The sequence below is a fragment of the Notothenia rossii genome (genome assembly GCF_949606895.1).
Source record: "Notothenia rossii genome assembly, chromosome: 3".
Taxonomy (NCBI): Eukaryota; Metazoa; Chordata; class Actinopteri; order Perciformes; family Nototheniidae; genus Notothenia; species Notothenia rossii.
The window spans coordinates 66,793,318-66,809,864 of record NC_136901.1 but is presented as its reverse complement, the minus strand read 5'-3'; the positions used below and the strand labels follow the sequence as shown (position 1 = coordinate 66,809,864).

The following is a 16,547-nucleotide window of genomic DNA, read 5'->3' as shown; positions in this document are numbered from 1 at the left end:
GGTTTAGGGATATCCTGCTGTGGCCATGGTTACATTTCAGTGCTCCTGACAAGAAAAACAGCTTCACAAACTCATAAAGAAATAATTTATTTATTCCTGATGTTCATTACGATTGCAATCACAAAAGACAAGCATAGGCGAGTTGTCAGCTGGCTTGGCAGATTGTTACAGTTTTTCCATTGCAGTCATACAGTATCAAATTCTCCATAGTAGATTCATGCCCTTAACACTTCATAAGATGAGAAAATAGATCATCTCTACAGCAGGGCAAGCAGACTGCTTTTTCTTTTTCGTACAAAGAAAAAAAGAAAATTAAACCAAATGTATCTTTAAATTAAAAAAGGGGCACACTTCCATAATATGATTTACAATCACTTCCTTTTGTATATACACAGGGAATATGGACACTGGAATCGGGACATTTGAAAGAAGTACAGTATACTGTTTTCTTGGATATTTTTCTTATAAGAAAGTTTGACGTCTATCCCGCTCAAACATACTGACAGGATGGGGCATTCTGCTCAAAAAGTGATTTTAACAAATATAACCACAGCAGGAACAGCAGTCACTATGTGACGGTGTGATGTTTACTTTTGATGGGAATATGAAACCTCACAAAATTCATAGGTCAGAACATCTCTACACTCTGCTTATATACAGACATCCTGACAAAAACACAGGAACCCTTAGTGTTGCACACAAAGACGCAGCAAGTCTTGGGATTGGGTCATATATATATAAAAAAAAACACCACAGTTTGCTGTATCATAAAAATATGATGAAAATCTGCTGAAAACACAACTCTTCCAGTAGAACAGTGAGGAAATCTCCATAGGTGTACCCCAGGAGTAGTTTAAGTTCCTTTACAAAGAGAACTCTTCGCTGCTGAAGACCTGTGCCCACATTCACCTCACAGCCAAACCTAAAACTACATCTCACAGGATATTATGTACATAATTACAAGCCAAAGCAGGGAAACAATAAGTTAAAATTTTTTCTTACAAAATAACAGGACTGTACATACAAAAAAAAGAAAAAAAGAAGAAGCCTGCTGAAAGAGGGTTTCCAGCACGAAAAGGGGAAATGTACACATCCAAATAGTCATTCTCTTTAAGTCCAGTGCTCGAGCATTAGTAATGAACACAATCACTATGAAGCCGAGCACCATCCATATCCTCTACTAGCAGCTGGTGCTCCAGTTTCTTCAGACGTTTTCTTAGTTTCACACTAAAAAAAAAACTCATCCATGGCTTTTTGCTTCCTTAAATCAAACTCACCCTCCAAACTGTAGCCATGAGAACAGCTGCTCAGAAACAAACATGGAGAAAATCCACCAAATCTAAGCGATGATGAGATGGAGGGTCTGAAAAGGAGGCGTGTTCCCTGGAGAGATGCTTTTTGGCACCAGTCTTTTAGAATATATATTTAAACTGTCTCTTCAAATCCCATGCTCACTTTGGCGAAAAATCCTGGAGGGAAGCGAACGGCGAGTTGCTGGACGAGGAGGGCGACACTCCCTCCATTTTGCCCGGGGAGTCTGTGGAGGAGCCCACACTGCTCAGGCTGCCGTCCAGCATGTCGGGACAGTGACTGGAGGAAGGAAAGAGTTTGTTAAGACGGCAGGCTGTCATATCAGAGGCTGCGGCAAACATTTGCTTTATTATAATCTATTTAAGAGTCCCACAAAGCTATACTTTTGACCAAGTCAAATCAGGATGATGATTTAATCCCAGGCTACAGTCATTCACTTTTTACAGGAGCTTTATTTTACCCCTGGTTTAAGATGGGTTATCTGTTCTTCAAGTCACAAATTCAGCAGAGAAAGATTATCTTGCAACGCCGAGAAGGGGAATCTGTGCAATCATTGCCCGGCTTTCCCAATTAATAAATATATCCAAGCAGCTTGATCATACATATGGATTTAGTCGTTTTATGAACTCCCTACAAAAAACAAACATGTTTGTTCTAACCAGCTGATTGCTTCCATTTAGTTAGTCAGTGCATTTGTGTTGATTTTTTTACCCATGAAACAACTTTTTTGTGAGTGAAGCTGGCATGTTGCAGGAGTATACTTTCACTTTGGGCCAGGAGAGCTAATGGAAATCTTACTTTTTATTTGTACATTAAATCTGCGTTAATCTAATTTAAAACATGTAGTCAAAGTCCAAAAATCAAAAGTCCTTAATTATACTATTAAAAAGCCAATTTAGTAATATGTTTTGTCCAAGCAAGTCATTAATGCCTGTATGACTGCTATTTAAAGTAGATGCATAATACAACTTTTGCTCAGTTAAAATGTTAATAGAATGGCGAAGTCCCTCCCCTTCCGGGGCTCCATGGGACCTTATTTCGAAAAAAGTATTTATTGAAGTCAATGGAGACAGAGAGAAATATTATCTTTTGATCCCGTTTGAATTGTGCCAAGAATTACACATATGATGTTTGTCAATTTAAAAGATGATATTGCAAGTCAAAAAAATAAAAATGTGTCGTAAAACTGTGAAGTAACACATTTTGTGTGAAACGCTCAATAAACTACATCTCTGGTCTAGCATACGTCACCAATACCAAGATGGCCGCCACGTTAGCACATTTCACTAATTTCTTTCAGAATGAAGCGAAAAGTATTAAAAGAGGTGAAAATCACTACAAGTCTGGGCATGTTGAGAGCTGTGCATACACAAAAGGGGAGTTAGTCGGTTCCATAAGAGCCAGCATGCGGGACCGGCTTTACAAGGTTTCAGTGAGTAACACGAGTGTAATGTGTAACGTTAATGACATCACTTACGTGACTCTGGGATTTGTAGTCTTTCTAGTTGCGTATTTTTCATAGTCTTATATTTCAACAGTTTTACGACAAACTGTGACTTTTTTGACATGGAAATGATTTTTTAAGATTGACAAACATCATATGTGTAATTCGTGGCACAATTCAAATGGGATCGAAAGATAAGTTCTCTTCCCATTGACTTCAATACATAATTTTCCCAAAATAAGGTCCCATGGGGCGGAAGTAGAAGGGGGGGACTTCGCCTCTCTATAATGAAAGTGTATTGCTCAACTATTAGAACCAGAGAATGTAGCAAATGAACATCTAAGAAAGTTCCCCCACCATTTTGTTTTTTTTACAGATGATCAACCACGAGTAACATTCCTTCCCTTTGCTTAATTTACCTGGCTGAATCCTCATCTACACAATGAGCTTTTTAAAACACCTTTCTATGACACCTGTTGGTGATCGACAAAGTCTTACCAGGAGCTGAGCTCGGACAGGTTGGAGACCTCTGAGGACAACATGGTGGTGGTGCCCTGGAAGAGCCTCTTAGGCTGACTCTCCGTCTCCATCTCACCTGCAGAGCAAAGGGACGCTGACGTTTAGAAATCTAGAAACACAGACTGTGCTTGCTCTAAAAAAGAGAACTTAACTGCAATCCTAATCAGACACAGGAAATATAATAATAACGCTCAGTTAAATTACCCGAAAGTCAGTGCAGTCTCTAGTAGTTTCATTGTATAATAATTAACACGCTGGATGTCATTTTTTGGCAGAGAAACAAAGATGTTTGCTACCTCACCTTTGCGTTTCATTGGTCCAAGTATGCTGGCTCTGATGCAGTTGATCGGACTTTGACTCCGTCGACTGAGAACCACAAAAAATACTTTTTCAACCAAGAATCTTTTTTGAAATAGAAGCAGAATCAGTGGCAATACAAATGCATCTGTACTGTAACTGTAATTCAGATAAAATGGTTATAGTTTACTCAGACACATCTTAAAAGTTGTTAAGATAATAGGAACAGTCGTTTTTTCTACCAAGACTTGCAAAAGGAACCTCATTTTTGCCCCCGGGGAGAATTACAGGAGTCAGGTAGTGCTGGAGCAGTCTTGCTGTTCGCTGAGATACGAATCAAAAACCTCTTTATCAAAAGACTCAAAGACTTGTTGCTCACCTGAAGCGTCGCGTTGGGCTCGGTACGGGGCTGGGCGTAAGGCCATTGCTGCTCACAAGGATTTGTAGTGAAGGAGAGAAACACTGCTGCTTGGACGAAGGCAACATATAAGACGCACAAGAGACAAGATAAAAACAGATTAACGGCCTGATCATTGGCCCTACTGTGTGTGTACATTTAGTAAAGTGATGTGTAAAATGAAGGTCAAAATTAACTAAGTAAATCAAGATAACCTTTTGATTAAATCAAGCATGAATAACCATTTCCTCCAAAACAATTATGCAGCAAAAACCTAATGTATTGGATACAAATAAGCATTTCTAGAACACAAATAACATATGTGGTTTACAATAAAGAAGAGGCCTTTTTAAGCTAACTGAACAGAAACAAAAAAATCTCTCCTGGAAGACGTTTTTTTCAGCTAAATAAATTGCACCCTGCCACACAGATTTCTATTCAATAATCTGATTGCGAGCTGTTAGTAAAATCAGGTTACAGCAAACCGCTGAAATGCTCTAACTGCTGCCTTCATCTGGCTGTTCACTGTATAGGCAGGTGACGTGCATGTCAACATACAGGAGGTCAGACGTACCTTCTTTCCTATCCCTCTGGTCGGGGACGGAGCGGGGGACACGGGCACAAACTCGACGCGCTTAGGAGACGAAGAAGCTGACTTCTCCAAATCGTTGTCACTCTAAGAAAACCGGGTTATAAAAACACATTGGTGGCCATGTCATCTTACATCACATCTTTACAGCACTATGTAGAGAAACTCTAAAATAAGTGTGGGAGTATTATACTACCGACTCAGTCTGACCTTGAAAGACTGGTGGCCCTGATAACTCCCTTGTTTTCACCGTTAATCTAGCATGTTTGTACGTGTCCACTCTATGGAGATAGAGAGGCCAGAACTGGCCCAGGGCCAAAACATGCAGTGGGAAGGCAAAACAGAGCCCACTTCCAAGGATTCAAAGCAAACAGAACATATCTCATAACACTTGAGAAGCTGTAATGAAGTCTTTCTTTACCAGACTGAGGCTTTCTTCCCAGGATTGGCTGATTTGCATGGCGGCTTGAACCTCCCTGTGTGTACAAAAACAGAAGATGAGTAATAAATTGAAACATGTTGTTTTAAACTACAACAGAACAATAATTCAAACAAATCTCTTTATCCTCAAATTAGTACAGCTTACCGCTCATGTGCAGTTTCTCTGTTCATCACATCTATGCCTTCCTCCTTCAAAAAAGGTACAAGGTGATAATGGTTAGAAAGTATTAACTAGCTGAGTATTTTTCTGAATTATACACGCAACAACTAGACATTGTGCATTTGGTCCAACTCTGGATCAACCTTAATCTCATTTTAAAATCTCAACTTTTTTTTGTAATAAAAAATACATAAATTTAGCCAATGGATTTCATTAAATTGTTTATTTTCTCTGTTGGAGTCCTATACTACCAAATGATCATCTCTTTAAGATCGATGGCCCTGTGGACTCCAATATATTGACTCTAGCATGTTTTTTAGACACCATCAATCCCTATGGCTTGAGAGGGAGACAGTGGTCTGACATGCCCTTTTTTCACCCCCAATATGAAAAAAACAGTTAGTGTTCTTACTTGTTTTATCTGGTGAAGTCTGGTGCTGGGGACCCGAATAGGCGATGAAGGGACCTGCGAAGAAGGATGCATGTGAAGAAGAGAACATTGACTACACAATAATTGAGACACAAATAACTTTGGTGAAACTGTGTTTAATATTTTAAATGTATTGTACCATGTTGGGCCTGTTGACCACTGTAGTGCTATTTCTCCGGCTGCGCAGGACCTCTCTCTGGAACACTTGGGAGTTATCACTGAAATGACAAATTCACAGAACAACCATGTGTCATGTGTGTACTTTCCATAAGGTCACTCAAATGTAGTTACTACAATGGGGATAAAGACATTCACTGAAATATTTTTAAAGTAAAGAACTGCTACTATGTAATGTTGTAGAAACCTTAAGACATTTATCATGGGTGCACTGTTGGATCGTCTCAAGTGCCCCTCGGTCTGAGCTAACGACGATGGGATTTCCAGATCCAGCTCCATCTTCTCTTGTGCCAGGACCCCTGAATTGTTCATTTTGCTAGCTACCGTTGCCCGCCACCAATTCATGAACTTAAAATGGCTAACAAGCTCAGTGGCGTTACATGGTTGCTTTCCAAACTTTTTTTTTACCTTTACGTGTTTTTAGGAAACATAATCTTTAAGACTAAATGAGCTGACGAGACAAGCTAAAGTAAATATGTAGTTAAACCACTGTAATCGGCAAGGCCCTGTTGTCTGTATAACTCCGTTGTTAAACAAATTAACCCTGGCTAATTATCCTAACAACTCTATCTCAACAATCCTATAAATCACAACTATATAGTCAGTCAAAACTGGCCTGTGCTAACGTTGGCTGTAACGTTATGGCCAGGCACCAACTTTCCTGATGGATGGTTAGCATGCCATGGTTACATACCGCACAATGCCCAGTAACTGCTAGCTGCCGACCCGTTGCTCTGCTGGTGCAGGGCGGCCGTGGTTGACGACTGAAGCGCTGCTATGCTAACCTAGCACTGCATGTTAGCGCGTTAAATTAGCTACCATTAGCTAAACCGTACAGCAGCTTACTTGGGAGTGCAACAAATGCCTCTAACGTTTATGACGTTAATTCAACGAGTTTCTGTTAAATACTGAACGAGTTAAAGAGTTTAACGTCTCTTCTCAGTAATATGAGCCAGTGTTATGCTACTCTCCCCGCTAACTAGTTTCAGCAACAGCTTTAAGCCCAGCTACCTAGCATGCTAGGCTATCTAGCCACGTTCGCATTAACGCCGATACCCACAACGCCATGTCCACAGAGGCCTTTATCAACATCGCACTAACTAACTGTTTCTGTCCCTCAGCCTGATAGCTTCTCCGTCTCAGAGAAGCACATTAAACCATGGCGTCTGCACATGTAACTGGCTCTATAACTTTGTTTTTCGGTTCTGCAGGGCGCCTCCAGGGATGAAGCAGAAGATCCCAAATGATCACACAGGAGCTAGGTTAGCTGCTAGCAGCAAACTTCACGCCCCTTTTAACGTTAGCAGCCCTGTCCAATGAAACCGCTGCATTTGCCGGTATGCGCAGGCGGGATGTGGTGACCTGCATCATATGGAACTCTTACATGATAAACTCCAGCTGCATTATCAGAAATTACATTTTCATTTAATCTGAGTTCCATGATACATTTAGCTGCATCAAAAATGGCAGTTTGAGTTTCACGTGATGTCGTGAAACATTTGCTTGCAAGGACAGGAGGCCATGTGCTTTTAACAAAGTGATGGAGGTATGAATGGTCTTGCAGATTTAGTGTTTTGATAGGTCATTTTGGGTAATAACAGCAGCAAATCACACCACTTGTCATGTCTAAAACTAGCTTATTAAATAATTACTATAATGCCAATTTAGGAAGTACTCTTCAAGCTGCCCCCCTTCATCTATAATCGTTTATAATGTCTCAACTGACAATTACAGTGTTATCAATAAACATGTGAGAACCATATACGTTACAATGAGCCTTTGTAAAATACCTTTAGCAGGTATTATTTAGTCCACGGTCAGCACTTTCTTCCTAAAATTCTGGCAGCACTGTTAGCTTCCAGACATAGGGAATACTAATGTATCACTTTTTTGTGAGAAACTCATTTATCTTACCTGTATTATCTTTCCATTAACCAGTATTATTTTCTAAACAGAGAATTTGGTGTTATATTGTAAACACACTTTGTAGTAAAATGTAATTCAATCACGGGGAGGGGTGAGAACATTTAATGGCTGGTATGCAACATTCAGTTGACACTGGTTTACAATGATGGTACCATTGCTTGTGAACATCTTATAAAGTAGAAATGTAAAACCAAAAAAACGGTCAGAAAAATACAGATTACGTGTTTCAAACATGATTGTTCCAAGTATCAGTCGAACATTTACACATTTGTAAATTGTTAATTTTTTTTCAGCAATAGAAAGATCTCTATCTGAACAATGCAGCATGCACCCAAATTAATTTTATGTGATAAAAAAATATATCATTAACACTCATAAATCAAGAAGATATTACATCTTCAGCATATCCAAGTGTTTATTCGGGACAGCAGCCAGCATTTTTTGTTACTTTTCTGCAATTACCTAAATCTTATCACACACACACACACCACAGTAACTCAAATATGTAATTTGTCCCAATTTACATAAAATGTGAGCTCCTCCTTACAACTGCCAATAAAATGTTTTTGATAGTTGAAGGTAAAAGAAGAATTACATTAAAAGCTATATTAATTTTCATAGGAGGTTGTCAAATGTTGTATATCTTGATATGGCACAACACTTGGTATTTTGTACTTAAAGCTAGCAGCATTGCTCAAAATAAATTACAATTGATTTAACAAAATAATGAAATCAGTGTGGGGGCATAGGGGCATTATTCTAATTTCAAGTGATGCTTAGCTCCATGCCGTTTGACCCAGACATTGCTCTATCTAAGGAAAAAGATTATCTCTAAAGTTTCGTCAAATGTGCGTGTGTGTGTGTTGTGACTAAAACAGGCCATGCTTCTCTCAGGATTATCACTTTAGCGGTGTATCCTCAGGGACCCTGAGCAGGCTGAATATATTTTATGACACAAATATGAAGAATCAAAATATAAAATGGACAGCAAAAGGATAAGATATAACCATACATTTAAAATTGTGACGAAGTGCTCTTCATGCCTTGTACTTCTCCTTCCCTGATTCACTAATGACGCAGATATGCTGAAACAGAAAAATGATTGATTAGTGTTGCGGCAAATTTATTGATGCACATGTTTGTTATCCCGGTCTGACCTTGCATCAATAACACCCGGTACATAGCTGTAGTCCTAACGAATGGATTAAGATCGAGCACTTTCCCAAAACATAGAGGTAGCAGGCAGGGCCACTATCTCCTCTCGTCTTTGTGTTAGCCATTGAGCCGCTGGCTTGCAGTTTGGAAAGACATTTCATAAATTAAGTCTGTAGCCGAACAATAGTTTTGTTCATCCCAGCCTCAGATATCACTCCCTAATTGAAAGGCTAAGATCCACTTAAGTAAATCTGAAGCTATGCCTCTGGGTAGTCTTATGGCGCTTTTCCACTGCATCACGTAGCACGGTTTAAGCGGGCCGGGGTTTCCACTGAGGGTAATTCCGGCTCAGGGCTACTTTTTCACCTTTTTTCTGGCCCTCCAAAATCGAGGTTCTAACCGGGCCAACAACCGGGCTGAATATGCTAAACTAGTGACGTAAACACTTAACTGTGGTTGGTCAGACCAAACCCGGCCCGCTTACAAGTATTCTACATGCCAAATCTGACCAGTTCTTTCAAATCTGGCAGCCTTACTTACATTTCCTCGGCTACTATTGTTAAAGAAACCTACTGAAGACCTGTAATCATAAGCTATGACAAACATTTAAGTGATTCTCCTGTAACCCCCATGTATGTCTGGAAACTGAGCTGTTTATTTGTTTTGGTTTTGCTTTGTAATTATGCATTTGTCATGCATCTGCTCTGTCATTATTGAGTTCGTAGAAATTAAGAAAAATCAATAAACATATTGTTTTTAAAAAAATGACCTGACACAAACTGTTTGCCCAGACTCTTATAAGCAGATAACATGACATACTTTCTTTATCCATCTTGATTACTTACATTTAGATCTCTAAAGTACTCGTTGTAGTCTAGTGCGTATCCAACCACAAATTTGTCAGGCACCTCGAATCCTACAACTGAAAGAAACAGGCGAATAAAACAGTTACTTGGTTTTGCAATACACCAACAACTCCGAAATAGTAGTATCCTATATTATTATTAGTATCTTCATTGTGTAACATACTGTACATAATATTATCTATACATTTCACAAGTAGTCTAAAATAGGTGTAAACTCACAGTCCGGTCGGTAGCCAATACTTCTTGGTGTTCTCTTCACCAACAAACTGGGGGGAGATACAAAGTTGATCATAGTTATAAAACTTCATAAATAACAGCCTTTTGGTAAAGAATCCCCACAATCTTATAGTTTTAAAGAGATCAAATTACCTTGCTACTTTAACCATTTTTGGTTTGTACTGTTTGAGGAGTTCCAATAACGTCTTCATTGTCTTCCCTGTGTCGATAATGTCCTGGAAACACAGCACGAGAGAAGCTAATGTTAGCAGTCTTGGAATAGAAAGCGGTTTCATTTACTGAATAAGAAAATGTCCGTACGTACCTCCACAATCAAGACGTTCTGTGAAAAAAGAACGAAATGATTATATTAATATCATAATATTAATGAAAACGGTGGACTGGATGTATTTTATCTTAGCATGCAGATAAACACGAAAGGTTAATAATCACATTTATCCTTTTTTATAATCCAACTTGTTCAGAATTTGTAATTAGTGAATGCGTATCTTTTAATGTATTCATTATGAAAATCATGGATACATTAACTAAGGTAAGTTATGTGATGCAAAACAAGATACAATTATTTTAAGTTAATTTAACTTTTATATTATTAATATCGAAATCCAGTGTCCACTCATTTTATATTTTGTCTTATTTGACAAAGACTTCCTTCCCCCCCGTTGAATAATAGTTATTTGAATGCTTTTTGAAGAACTTGTTTACAAGAGAAGTTTTTTTGTTTTTTGGATTATTCTTTAAGCAAAACAAAGTCTTACAGTGGTGTCGATTAAATCAGCGTATTCATTTGTTGACAAAATCGTATGTGTGTAGGTCTTAAAAAAATCTTTAGCTCAAGATAGCTCTAATATCTTTTCATTTTGCGTATTTGGGTTGAGTCTTATTTTCTTCCTACCCCACTTGTAAATCAGCCTGTGTAAAATTCAAGTATTTGTTCAAGCTGAATGTTACCACTACCAGGTTGTTGTTCTTCTATTCATGGCAGAAATACATAACATATAACATGTCAAGGACAGACCTAGAGTCAACAAAGATTATTTATTCAGTCATGCTGCCCTAGATACTTCTTACCTTGCCTGTCAGTGAAGACAGGTCATCTCCACCAATGACTTTGATTTCACCTGTCGACTGGTCATTCTGTGAGGATAAGAATAAAGATGACATGTTTCAGACTTCACATTTGAAGTTGTACAGCTGGAGAAGTTATATCAATGAACAAAAAGGTTAATTACAAAGAAAAGCTACATTTGTGGCATTCTACGTCTGTTGTTTATGCATCAACATGTACAAATGCAGTGTTTCTAACCAAAACCAATTCTGTGTATTCCTAGGGTTTCTTCTCATTCACCGAGTGGAAACAAATGACACAAAAAAAGGCTTGGCAGAGTAGGAAAAAGTGGTTGTATCACTAAGAAAAAAATGCAGTTGGAAATAACTAACAAATATTGACGAACAATTGTCACTCAAGCTTTTGCTCCACTGATGAGACATTAGATGTGTGCGGACCATGAGGCAGCTTTTCCCCAATTGAAGCTTGTTTTTTCCACCATTCAAGATTTGAACTGGCTCTAATGCCAGATTGTCTGGAAGTTAAATTAAAACTATACTTGGATATAAACCTTGTATTGAAACCTAGCACATGTGCCGATTGCATTTCCTCATAACATGAATTACAAAACCAAATGTTGGCTCTTAAATCGTGCCTTGTTTACATGCATAGTTGGGAACACAAAGTATTTCCTACCTTTGCCAGCACATTGTTGCACCACTGACTTCAGTGAAAATGCAGGAAACCAATCTTAGTGAATCGCCCGCATGTCCATTCACATACATCCTTGTGTGCACACAGGAGATACTTATACATTGCGAAAAAGCATGTAAACTTTTTTTCTTCCAAAAAGAGTAAGTCAACAACTCTAGAGGATTCCCTTTGAGCATTGACATTTTAAAATCATGTAAAGCAAATCAACTATAGTAAAGGTATCTGCTTTTTAAAAAAATGCAGTATGTCTTAGGCGATGTAAAAAGAAAGAAAGACAGAAACTGATGTATTACACAGTAGCTCTTGAGGCGAATGAAGTCCACTGTCATTGGGATGGAGCGGTCACTGTTCCTGTTCAGTGCCTTGATGTAGTCCAGCAGGTCTGCAAAGAATTTGTAACCACCTTTGAGCACACAGAGGGCCACAATGTGGTGCCCCCCCATCTCCTTCATAATCTCTCTGGCCAGTCTCTCTGTCCTGTGGTCACGTGGGACAGGGGAAGAGAGAAAGAGAGGGAGAGGAGAGTCAGCTCAGTTTTCTGCTACAGTCAGCAGTAGTTCCCATTTCCTTTTTGTTTGTGTCAGCAGGCAAAGCTTTAATTTCTAAAGCACTCCCAAGTAAAGCAAAGCCGGACAATGGAAATCACCACAACAACAAAAAAGGTTATATGCATTACTAAATAGCAAATTTGCCAATAAAACCAGGAAGTACAAGATTAACTGATATATGTTTTTGAGACATTTAAAAACACTTAGAAATATAGGTAGTGTCGGCACTTTGACCCACCAGTTACTGAACACCTTGGCATCCCACAGGGTCTTTGTTTGGGCACACTAGTCTTTTAGTTGACCCCAACAATGTATCACATTTTCTCTATCCTACAAGAAAGTGCTAGAAAAGTGACACCCCCACCTGTCCAAAATGAGTCCATGGGGGATGTAGACCCTGTCCAGGTCTTCTGCATAATGCTTTGGTATGCAGAACAAGTCCAGGTCATACCCCTGCTCATCATCACTGATCTGAAATAAAACATGACACAAAGGGGTTTAAAAAAGAAAATCTCAGGGGTATTACCTAACATTCATCTGTTACAGGGTAGTATGAGGGGAATGGGATGAAAAGGTCAACGCAGAGCTACTTTCCCATCCACAGCCAACGTAGATTTGATTGCCTCCCTCTAGAGCCGCATACTCTGAAAACAATACGTTATTTGTACAGTTTGGCAAGCAACAGTCAGTGGTTGTAAATACATACCACAGTAGATTCTCAAACTGCCTGCTACTTGAACCCAGACAGCATAACTGATATCATGTGACAGCTGGGAAGCTGGTGTAGAGCCTGAGGTTATGTGGGAGTGATGTGAGTAACTGTAACCGCACCCAGGAATCAGAGTGTTCTCCCAAGGCAACACATTCTTATTGCTAAACTAAACACTAGATTGCAAAGAGTTGTGATTGAACCAGAACAAAGCATTTCACCTTATGCCCACCAAAATGAAAAAAACATGTCCATCTGTTGGGCTTCACCCTTTCAATGCAAAATAATAATCACTGATACTGAGCAGATGTCCTCACTGTAACATAGTCTGAAGGAGGAGTTTACACTGTTCGACGTTAACCCGCCATTATCTTTATGAATCAACAAACATGGCTGTTGTTAGCACTCACATCAGTCAAGCTAGCAGGTTATGAAAGACTCTGGTTACGTGCAAAAACGGCAGGCGAAGGAAGGTATGCCCCAGGAAAATGATTGGACACGTGTAACATTCTGCAACAGCCAGAGAAACCAGATTTTTTTACAATTTATATTCAAAGCCTTTGTTTATTGATTTACTGTCAGGATCATAAAGAATATTTTAACATACACATCCCAATGAAAGAGTAAGAGTTCATAAAGGTTGACCTTGCGGTTTGTTTGAACAAAGAGCATGTTAGGCAACACTTCACTCTGCAACTGTATCTGAAATATGACACAGGAGACAGGATCTTCTAATATCTTTTGTTGGGCAAACTTTGCAACTAGCTTGACCATAGTGTCAGCAAGTCTTCATAACAACAAAACACTGACTTCAAAATGTGGTCAGAGAAGTTATCTAGAAAAAGATTTACAAATAATTCATAGACTAAGGAGGTCCTAACAAGTGCTGTATCATACAACACATAATCGCCTTCATACATAGAAACACCATTAAATTAACCTTTCCAGTTTCTTTAGAGAAACAAAACAACCACTGTACGCATCCAAAAAGCTCTCTACTATTATATTGTTTTATCATTATATTGTCACTCAACGTTTTTCTAATGAATGTTTAACAACTGTTTACACATTTGCATACGTCAATATCAATGTGCTACATTCTTGTTTAAAAGCATTTTATTAATTAATATAACTAATAATTTCTGTTATCCCTTATTTTCTTGCACAATTTTAGATTCTCATTTTGTTTGACCTTGCATGATATATTTGTATTCTCTAATAGATGTATGACCAATTTTTATGAAAAATGCAAAAAGTAATGCAATATATTAAATACATGGTTTATACCTGTAATTACTGTGGTTCCATTTCTTCTGATTACCTCATTTGGGCGTGCACATTTGCCACGCGCAAACCTACCTCTTTTGGATTTGGAAAGGTTGGCATGTATGTAGATTATATGATATGATTGTACAGACCCTAAATGCGTTACAACTGTAGACACTGAATGTATTTAAAGTAATGTGTTGACATCTTTCCAAAGACAATCAGCTTTATTGTATGTCCATTACACACATAACATAATCCTACTTTAAACAGTTTATTACCTATTCTTTAAGACACAGCCTATTGAAGAAGCGCGCTTAAATACGCCCCCTTACTTGCAGCTCGTGTTTTTATCATGGTTTTTATGCTTTCTCGCTGCTGTTATGTACAATCTTGTAATACACTAACTAATAAACCTGCAATGTGCTGTCATGCACAGAAACCCGCACATTAGGTTTGAATATGTCCATCCTTAAGCCTTAAGCGTCTCCTGCGTCATGTACGGAAAGCGTGCGGAGCGCATGTTTGTCTCCATGGCCGCAGGCCACGCTACACATAGGACGCACTGCAGCTGTGTGTCTGAGAAAACACGCTGCCATGGTGAGCATACAACACACAAAGACAGGTTATTTACCACAAATATTCAACAGCGGGTGTAGCATATTTATCAAACGCAGTGTCGCTCGGGTACAGTGTGTTGTTCCAGTGGGCGCTCAGAGGTAATCTACGACCACCTTCTAATTTCATTCTGCTGCTGGGAGCACTTACCACAACACAGGGGCTGGATGTCGCCATGTCCGTGTCGGTCCCTGTCGTTTGATTTGAACTAAGTCTTCCGTGGTCTTTAAATTCAGGAGAGATAAATGTATTGTGTTTTCGCGGAGTCCTCGCCCTTATGACAGCACACACATGGAGGTTGGCTTGTGCTACAGGAGGCTGCTTTCTATTTCCGGTGTGCGGGCCCGTATCTCCGTAGCTCTACTGTAGCTCGGCTGCTCTGTGTGGAATGATGACGCAGGAGCACCACGGACAAATCAAATGCGCAGTAACGGAAAAGCCCCACCCGGCTGTGAGGGCGCAAACTGCCAAGTTCTGGTTCTCAACTACACTATAGATAGTAAGAATATAAATATTTATATAAATATATATATATATACACAGGGGTGCACATAAGTGGTACGCAGGTACGCATGCGCGGCAACAATCTGAAATGCGTACCGTCACTTGTGTCACAAAGCGCATTTGCGTACCGATGTATATGTGAAGCTTTTCCAGAAGGCGGTTAGATCATCGGACGACGGAGTTGGTCTCCGTGTGCACAGACAGGGCTGCTGTTAACGTCGGCCTGTACAGCAGCACTGCGCTAAAACAGCTGATCACAACGTTCACACGCTCTGTGGCCACGAAGCTCTGCACTCTACTACTACCCCCCCCCCCCCCGTTGACATTCGCGATACAGAGGGCTTCATCATACTCCACTAGCACCCCCACCCGCTGACATTCGCGATACAGAGGGCTTCATGGGAACTTTGAGGGGAGCCGGAAGTTGGAGTACCAAACACTGACTCCAGGTACTCATCTGAGTACCTCACTAAGAAAGTTGTGTGCACCCCTGTATATACAACTCATTGTCATTGTCTCTGAACATAAGTGGATAAGGCAGTTTGTACCTCATAAGCATGACATTTGACTGCTGAATAAAACTGTACTGTACAATTTACATTTTCAAGGGAAAATGCGCATCATGTCTCATGTTAATTATGCGAGACTGTAGCCACTAGGCCCCGAGGGTCACTTATTTATTTCCTCACATTTTGGAGCACCTTGTTACTAAGAATATTCCATGGAGAAAATCTTTACATTTCCTCACAAACACTGTATACAAAATTAAATTAAAGAGGTTTCGTTACAAGTTTTACACTGTAATGCATTTTCTCAAGTAACTTAATAAAAAAACTGCTTTTTGCACACGTACAGCCTGAAACTGTGCCCCTTTTTCTGGCATTCTCAGTATATACAAAACATGAAAAGATATTTCAAATCATTATTTTGATTGTATTATTGACATTGTGTACAAATATATAATTATTTTATGAACGCGTTATATTTGGAATCATCGTGTATGACATATTTCGGGGATAAGGCACAATTAGATCATCAATCTTTTATTTTAGCCAAATTCTATACATGTGTAATTGATAGGGCAAGGCTTCTTTATTTTTTTTTAACAAACATTTTAAACTGTACATTCAGTATAAGTAAGTAAGTATTAGACCTTGTAGCAATCAAAAGCTAATGAAAGGGCACGTGTTG

The 16,547-nt window shown here is 39.2% G+C and overlaps 2 protein-coding genes across 3 annotated transcripts; both read right to left on the bottom strand.

Annotated features, from left to right (window-relative positions):
* Window positions 1-74: 74 nt before the first annotated feature.
* Window positions 75-7,633, bottom strand: pabir2 (PABIR family member 2). The gene is made up of 10 exons (XM_079670256.1): window positions 5,953-7,633; window positions 5,728-5,806; window positions 5,571-5,624; window positions 5,144-5,187; window positions 4,979-5,033; window positions 4,543-4,644; window positions 3,951-4,036; window positions 3,576-3,640; window positions 3,254-3,350; window positions 75-1,590 (listed from the first exon to the last, which is right to left on the bottom strand). Exons 1-10 carry the CDS (start codon window positions 6,108-6,110, stop codon window positions 1,452-1,454), a joined length of 879 nt encoding a protein of 292 aa, XP_079526382.1. The 5' UTR covers window positions 6,111-7,633; the 3' UTR covers window positions 75-1,451.
* A 144-nt stretch (window positions 7,634-7,777) lies between these two features.
* Window positions 7,778-15,659, bottom strand: hprt1 (hypoxanthine phosphoribosyltransferase 1). Of its 2 annotated transcripts, none has more exons than XM_079670258.1 (9): window positions 15,453-15,659; window positions 12,624-12,730; window positions 12,005-12,188; window positions 11,021-11,086; window positions 10,254-10,271; window positions 10,082-10,164; window positions 9,932-9,978; window positions 9,692-9,768; window positions 7,778-8,776 (listed from the first exon to the last, which is right to left on the bottom strand). In XM_079670258.1, the coding sequence occupies exons 1-9, from the start codon at window positions 15,474-15,476 to the stop codon at window positions 8,729-8,731; spliced, it is 654 nt and encodes a 217-aa protein (XP_079526384.1). In that variant the 5' UTR covers window positions 15,477-15,659; the 3' UTR covers window positions 7,778-8,728. The 2 variants fall into 2 exon arrangements, with proteins under 2 accessions (XP_079526384.1, XP_079526383.1); XM_079670257.1 differs by lacking the exon at window positions 15,453-15,659 and adding an exon at window positions 15,003-15,427.
* Window positions 15,660-16,547: the final 888 nt, after the last annotated feature.

What these genes read in the sequence shown, in the direction of transcription:
- pabir2 (XM_079670256.1), bottom strand. Translation starts at nt 6,110, where the DNA reads ATGAATTGGTGGCGGGCAACGGTAGCTAGCAAAATGAACAATTCAGGG. An exon ending in TGGTCAACAGGCCCAACATG is followed by an intron (nt 5,625 to 5,727) that starts GTACAATACATT and finishes CCTTCTTCGCAG; the next exon opens with GTCCCTTCATCGCCTATTCG. An exon ending in CTGTCCGAGCTCAGCTCCTG is followed by an intron (nt 1,591 to 3,253) that starts GTAAGACTTTGT and finishes TCCTTCCTCCAG; the next exon opens with TCACTGTCCCGACATGCTGG.
- hprt1 (XM_079670257.1), bottom strand. Translation starts at nt 15,029, where the DNA reads ATGGCGACATCCAGCCCCTGTGTTGTG. An exon ending in AAAATGGTTAAAGTAGCAAG is followed by an intron (nt 9,979 to 10,081) that starts GTAATTTGATCT and finishes ATCTCCCCCCAG; the next exon opens with TTTGTTGGTGAAGAGAACAC. An exon ending in AGTACTTTAGAGATCTAAAT is followed by an intron (nt 8,777 to 9,691) that starts GTAAGTAATCAA and finishes TTTCTGTTTCAG; the next exon opens with CATATCTGCGTCATTAGTGA.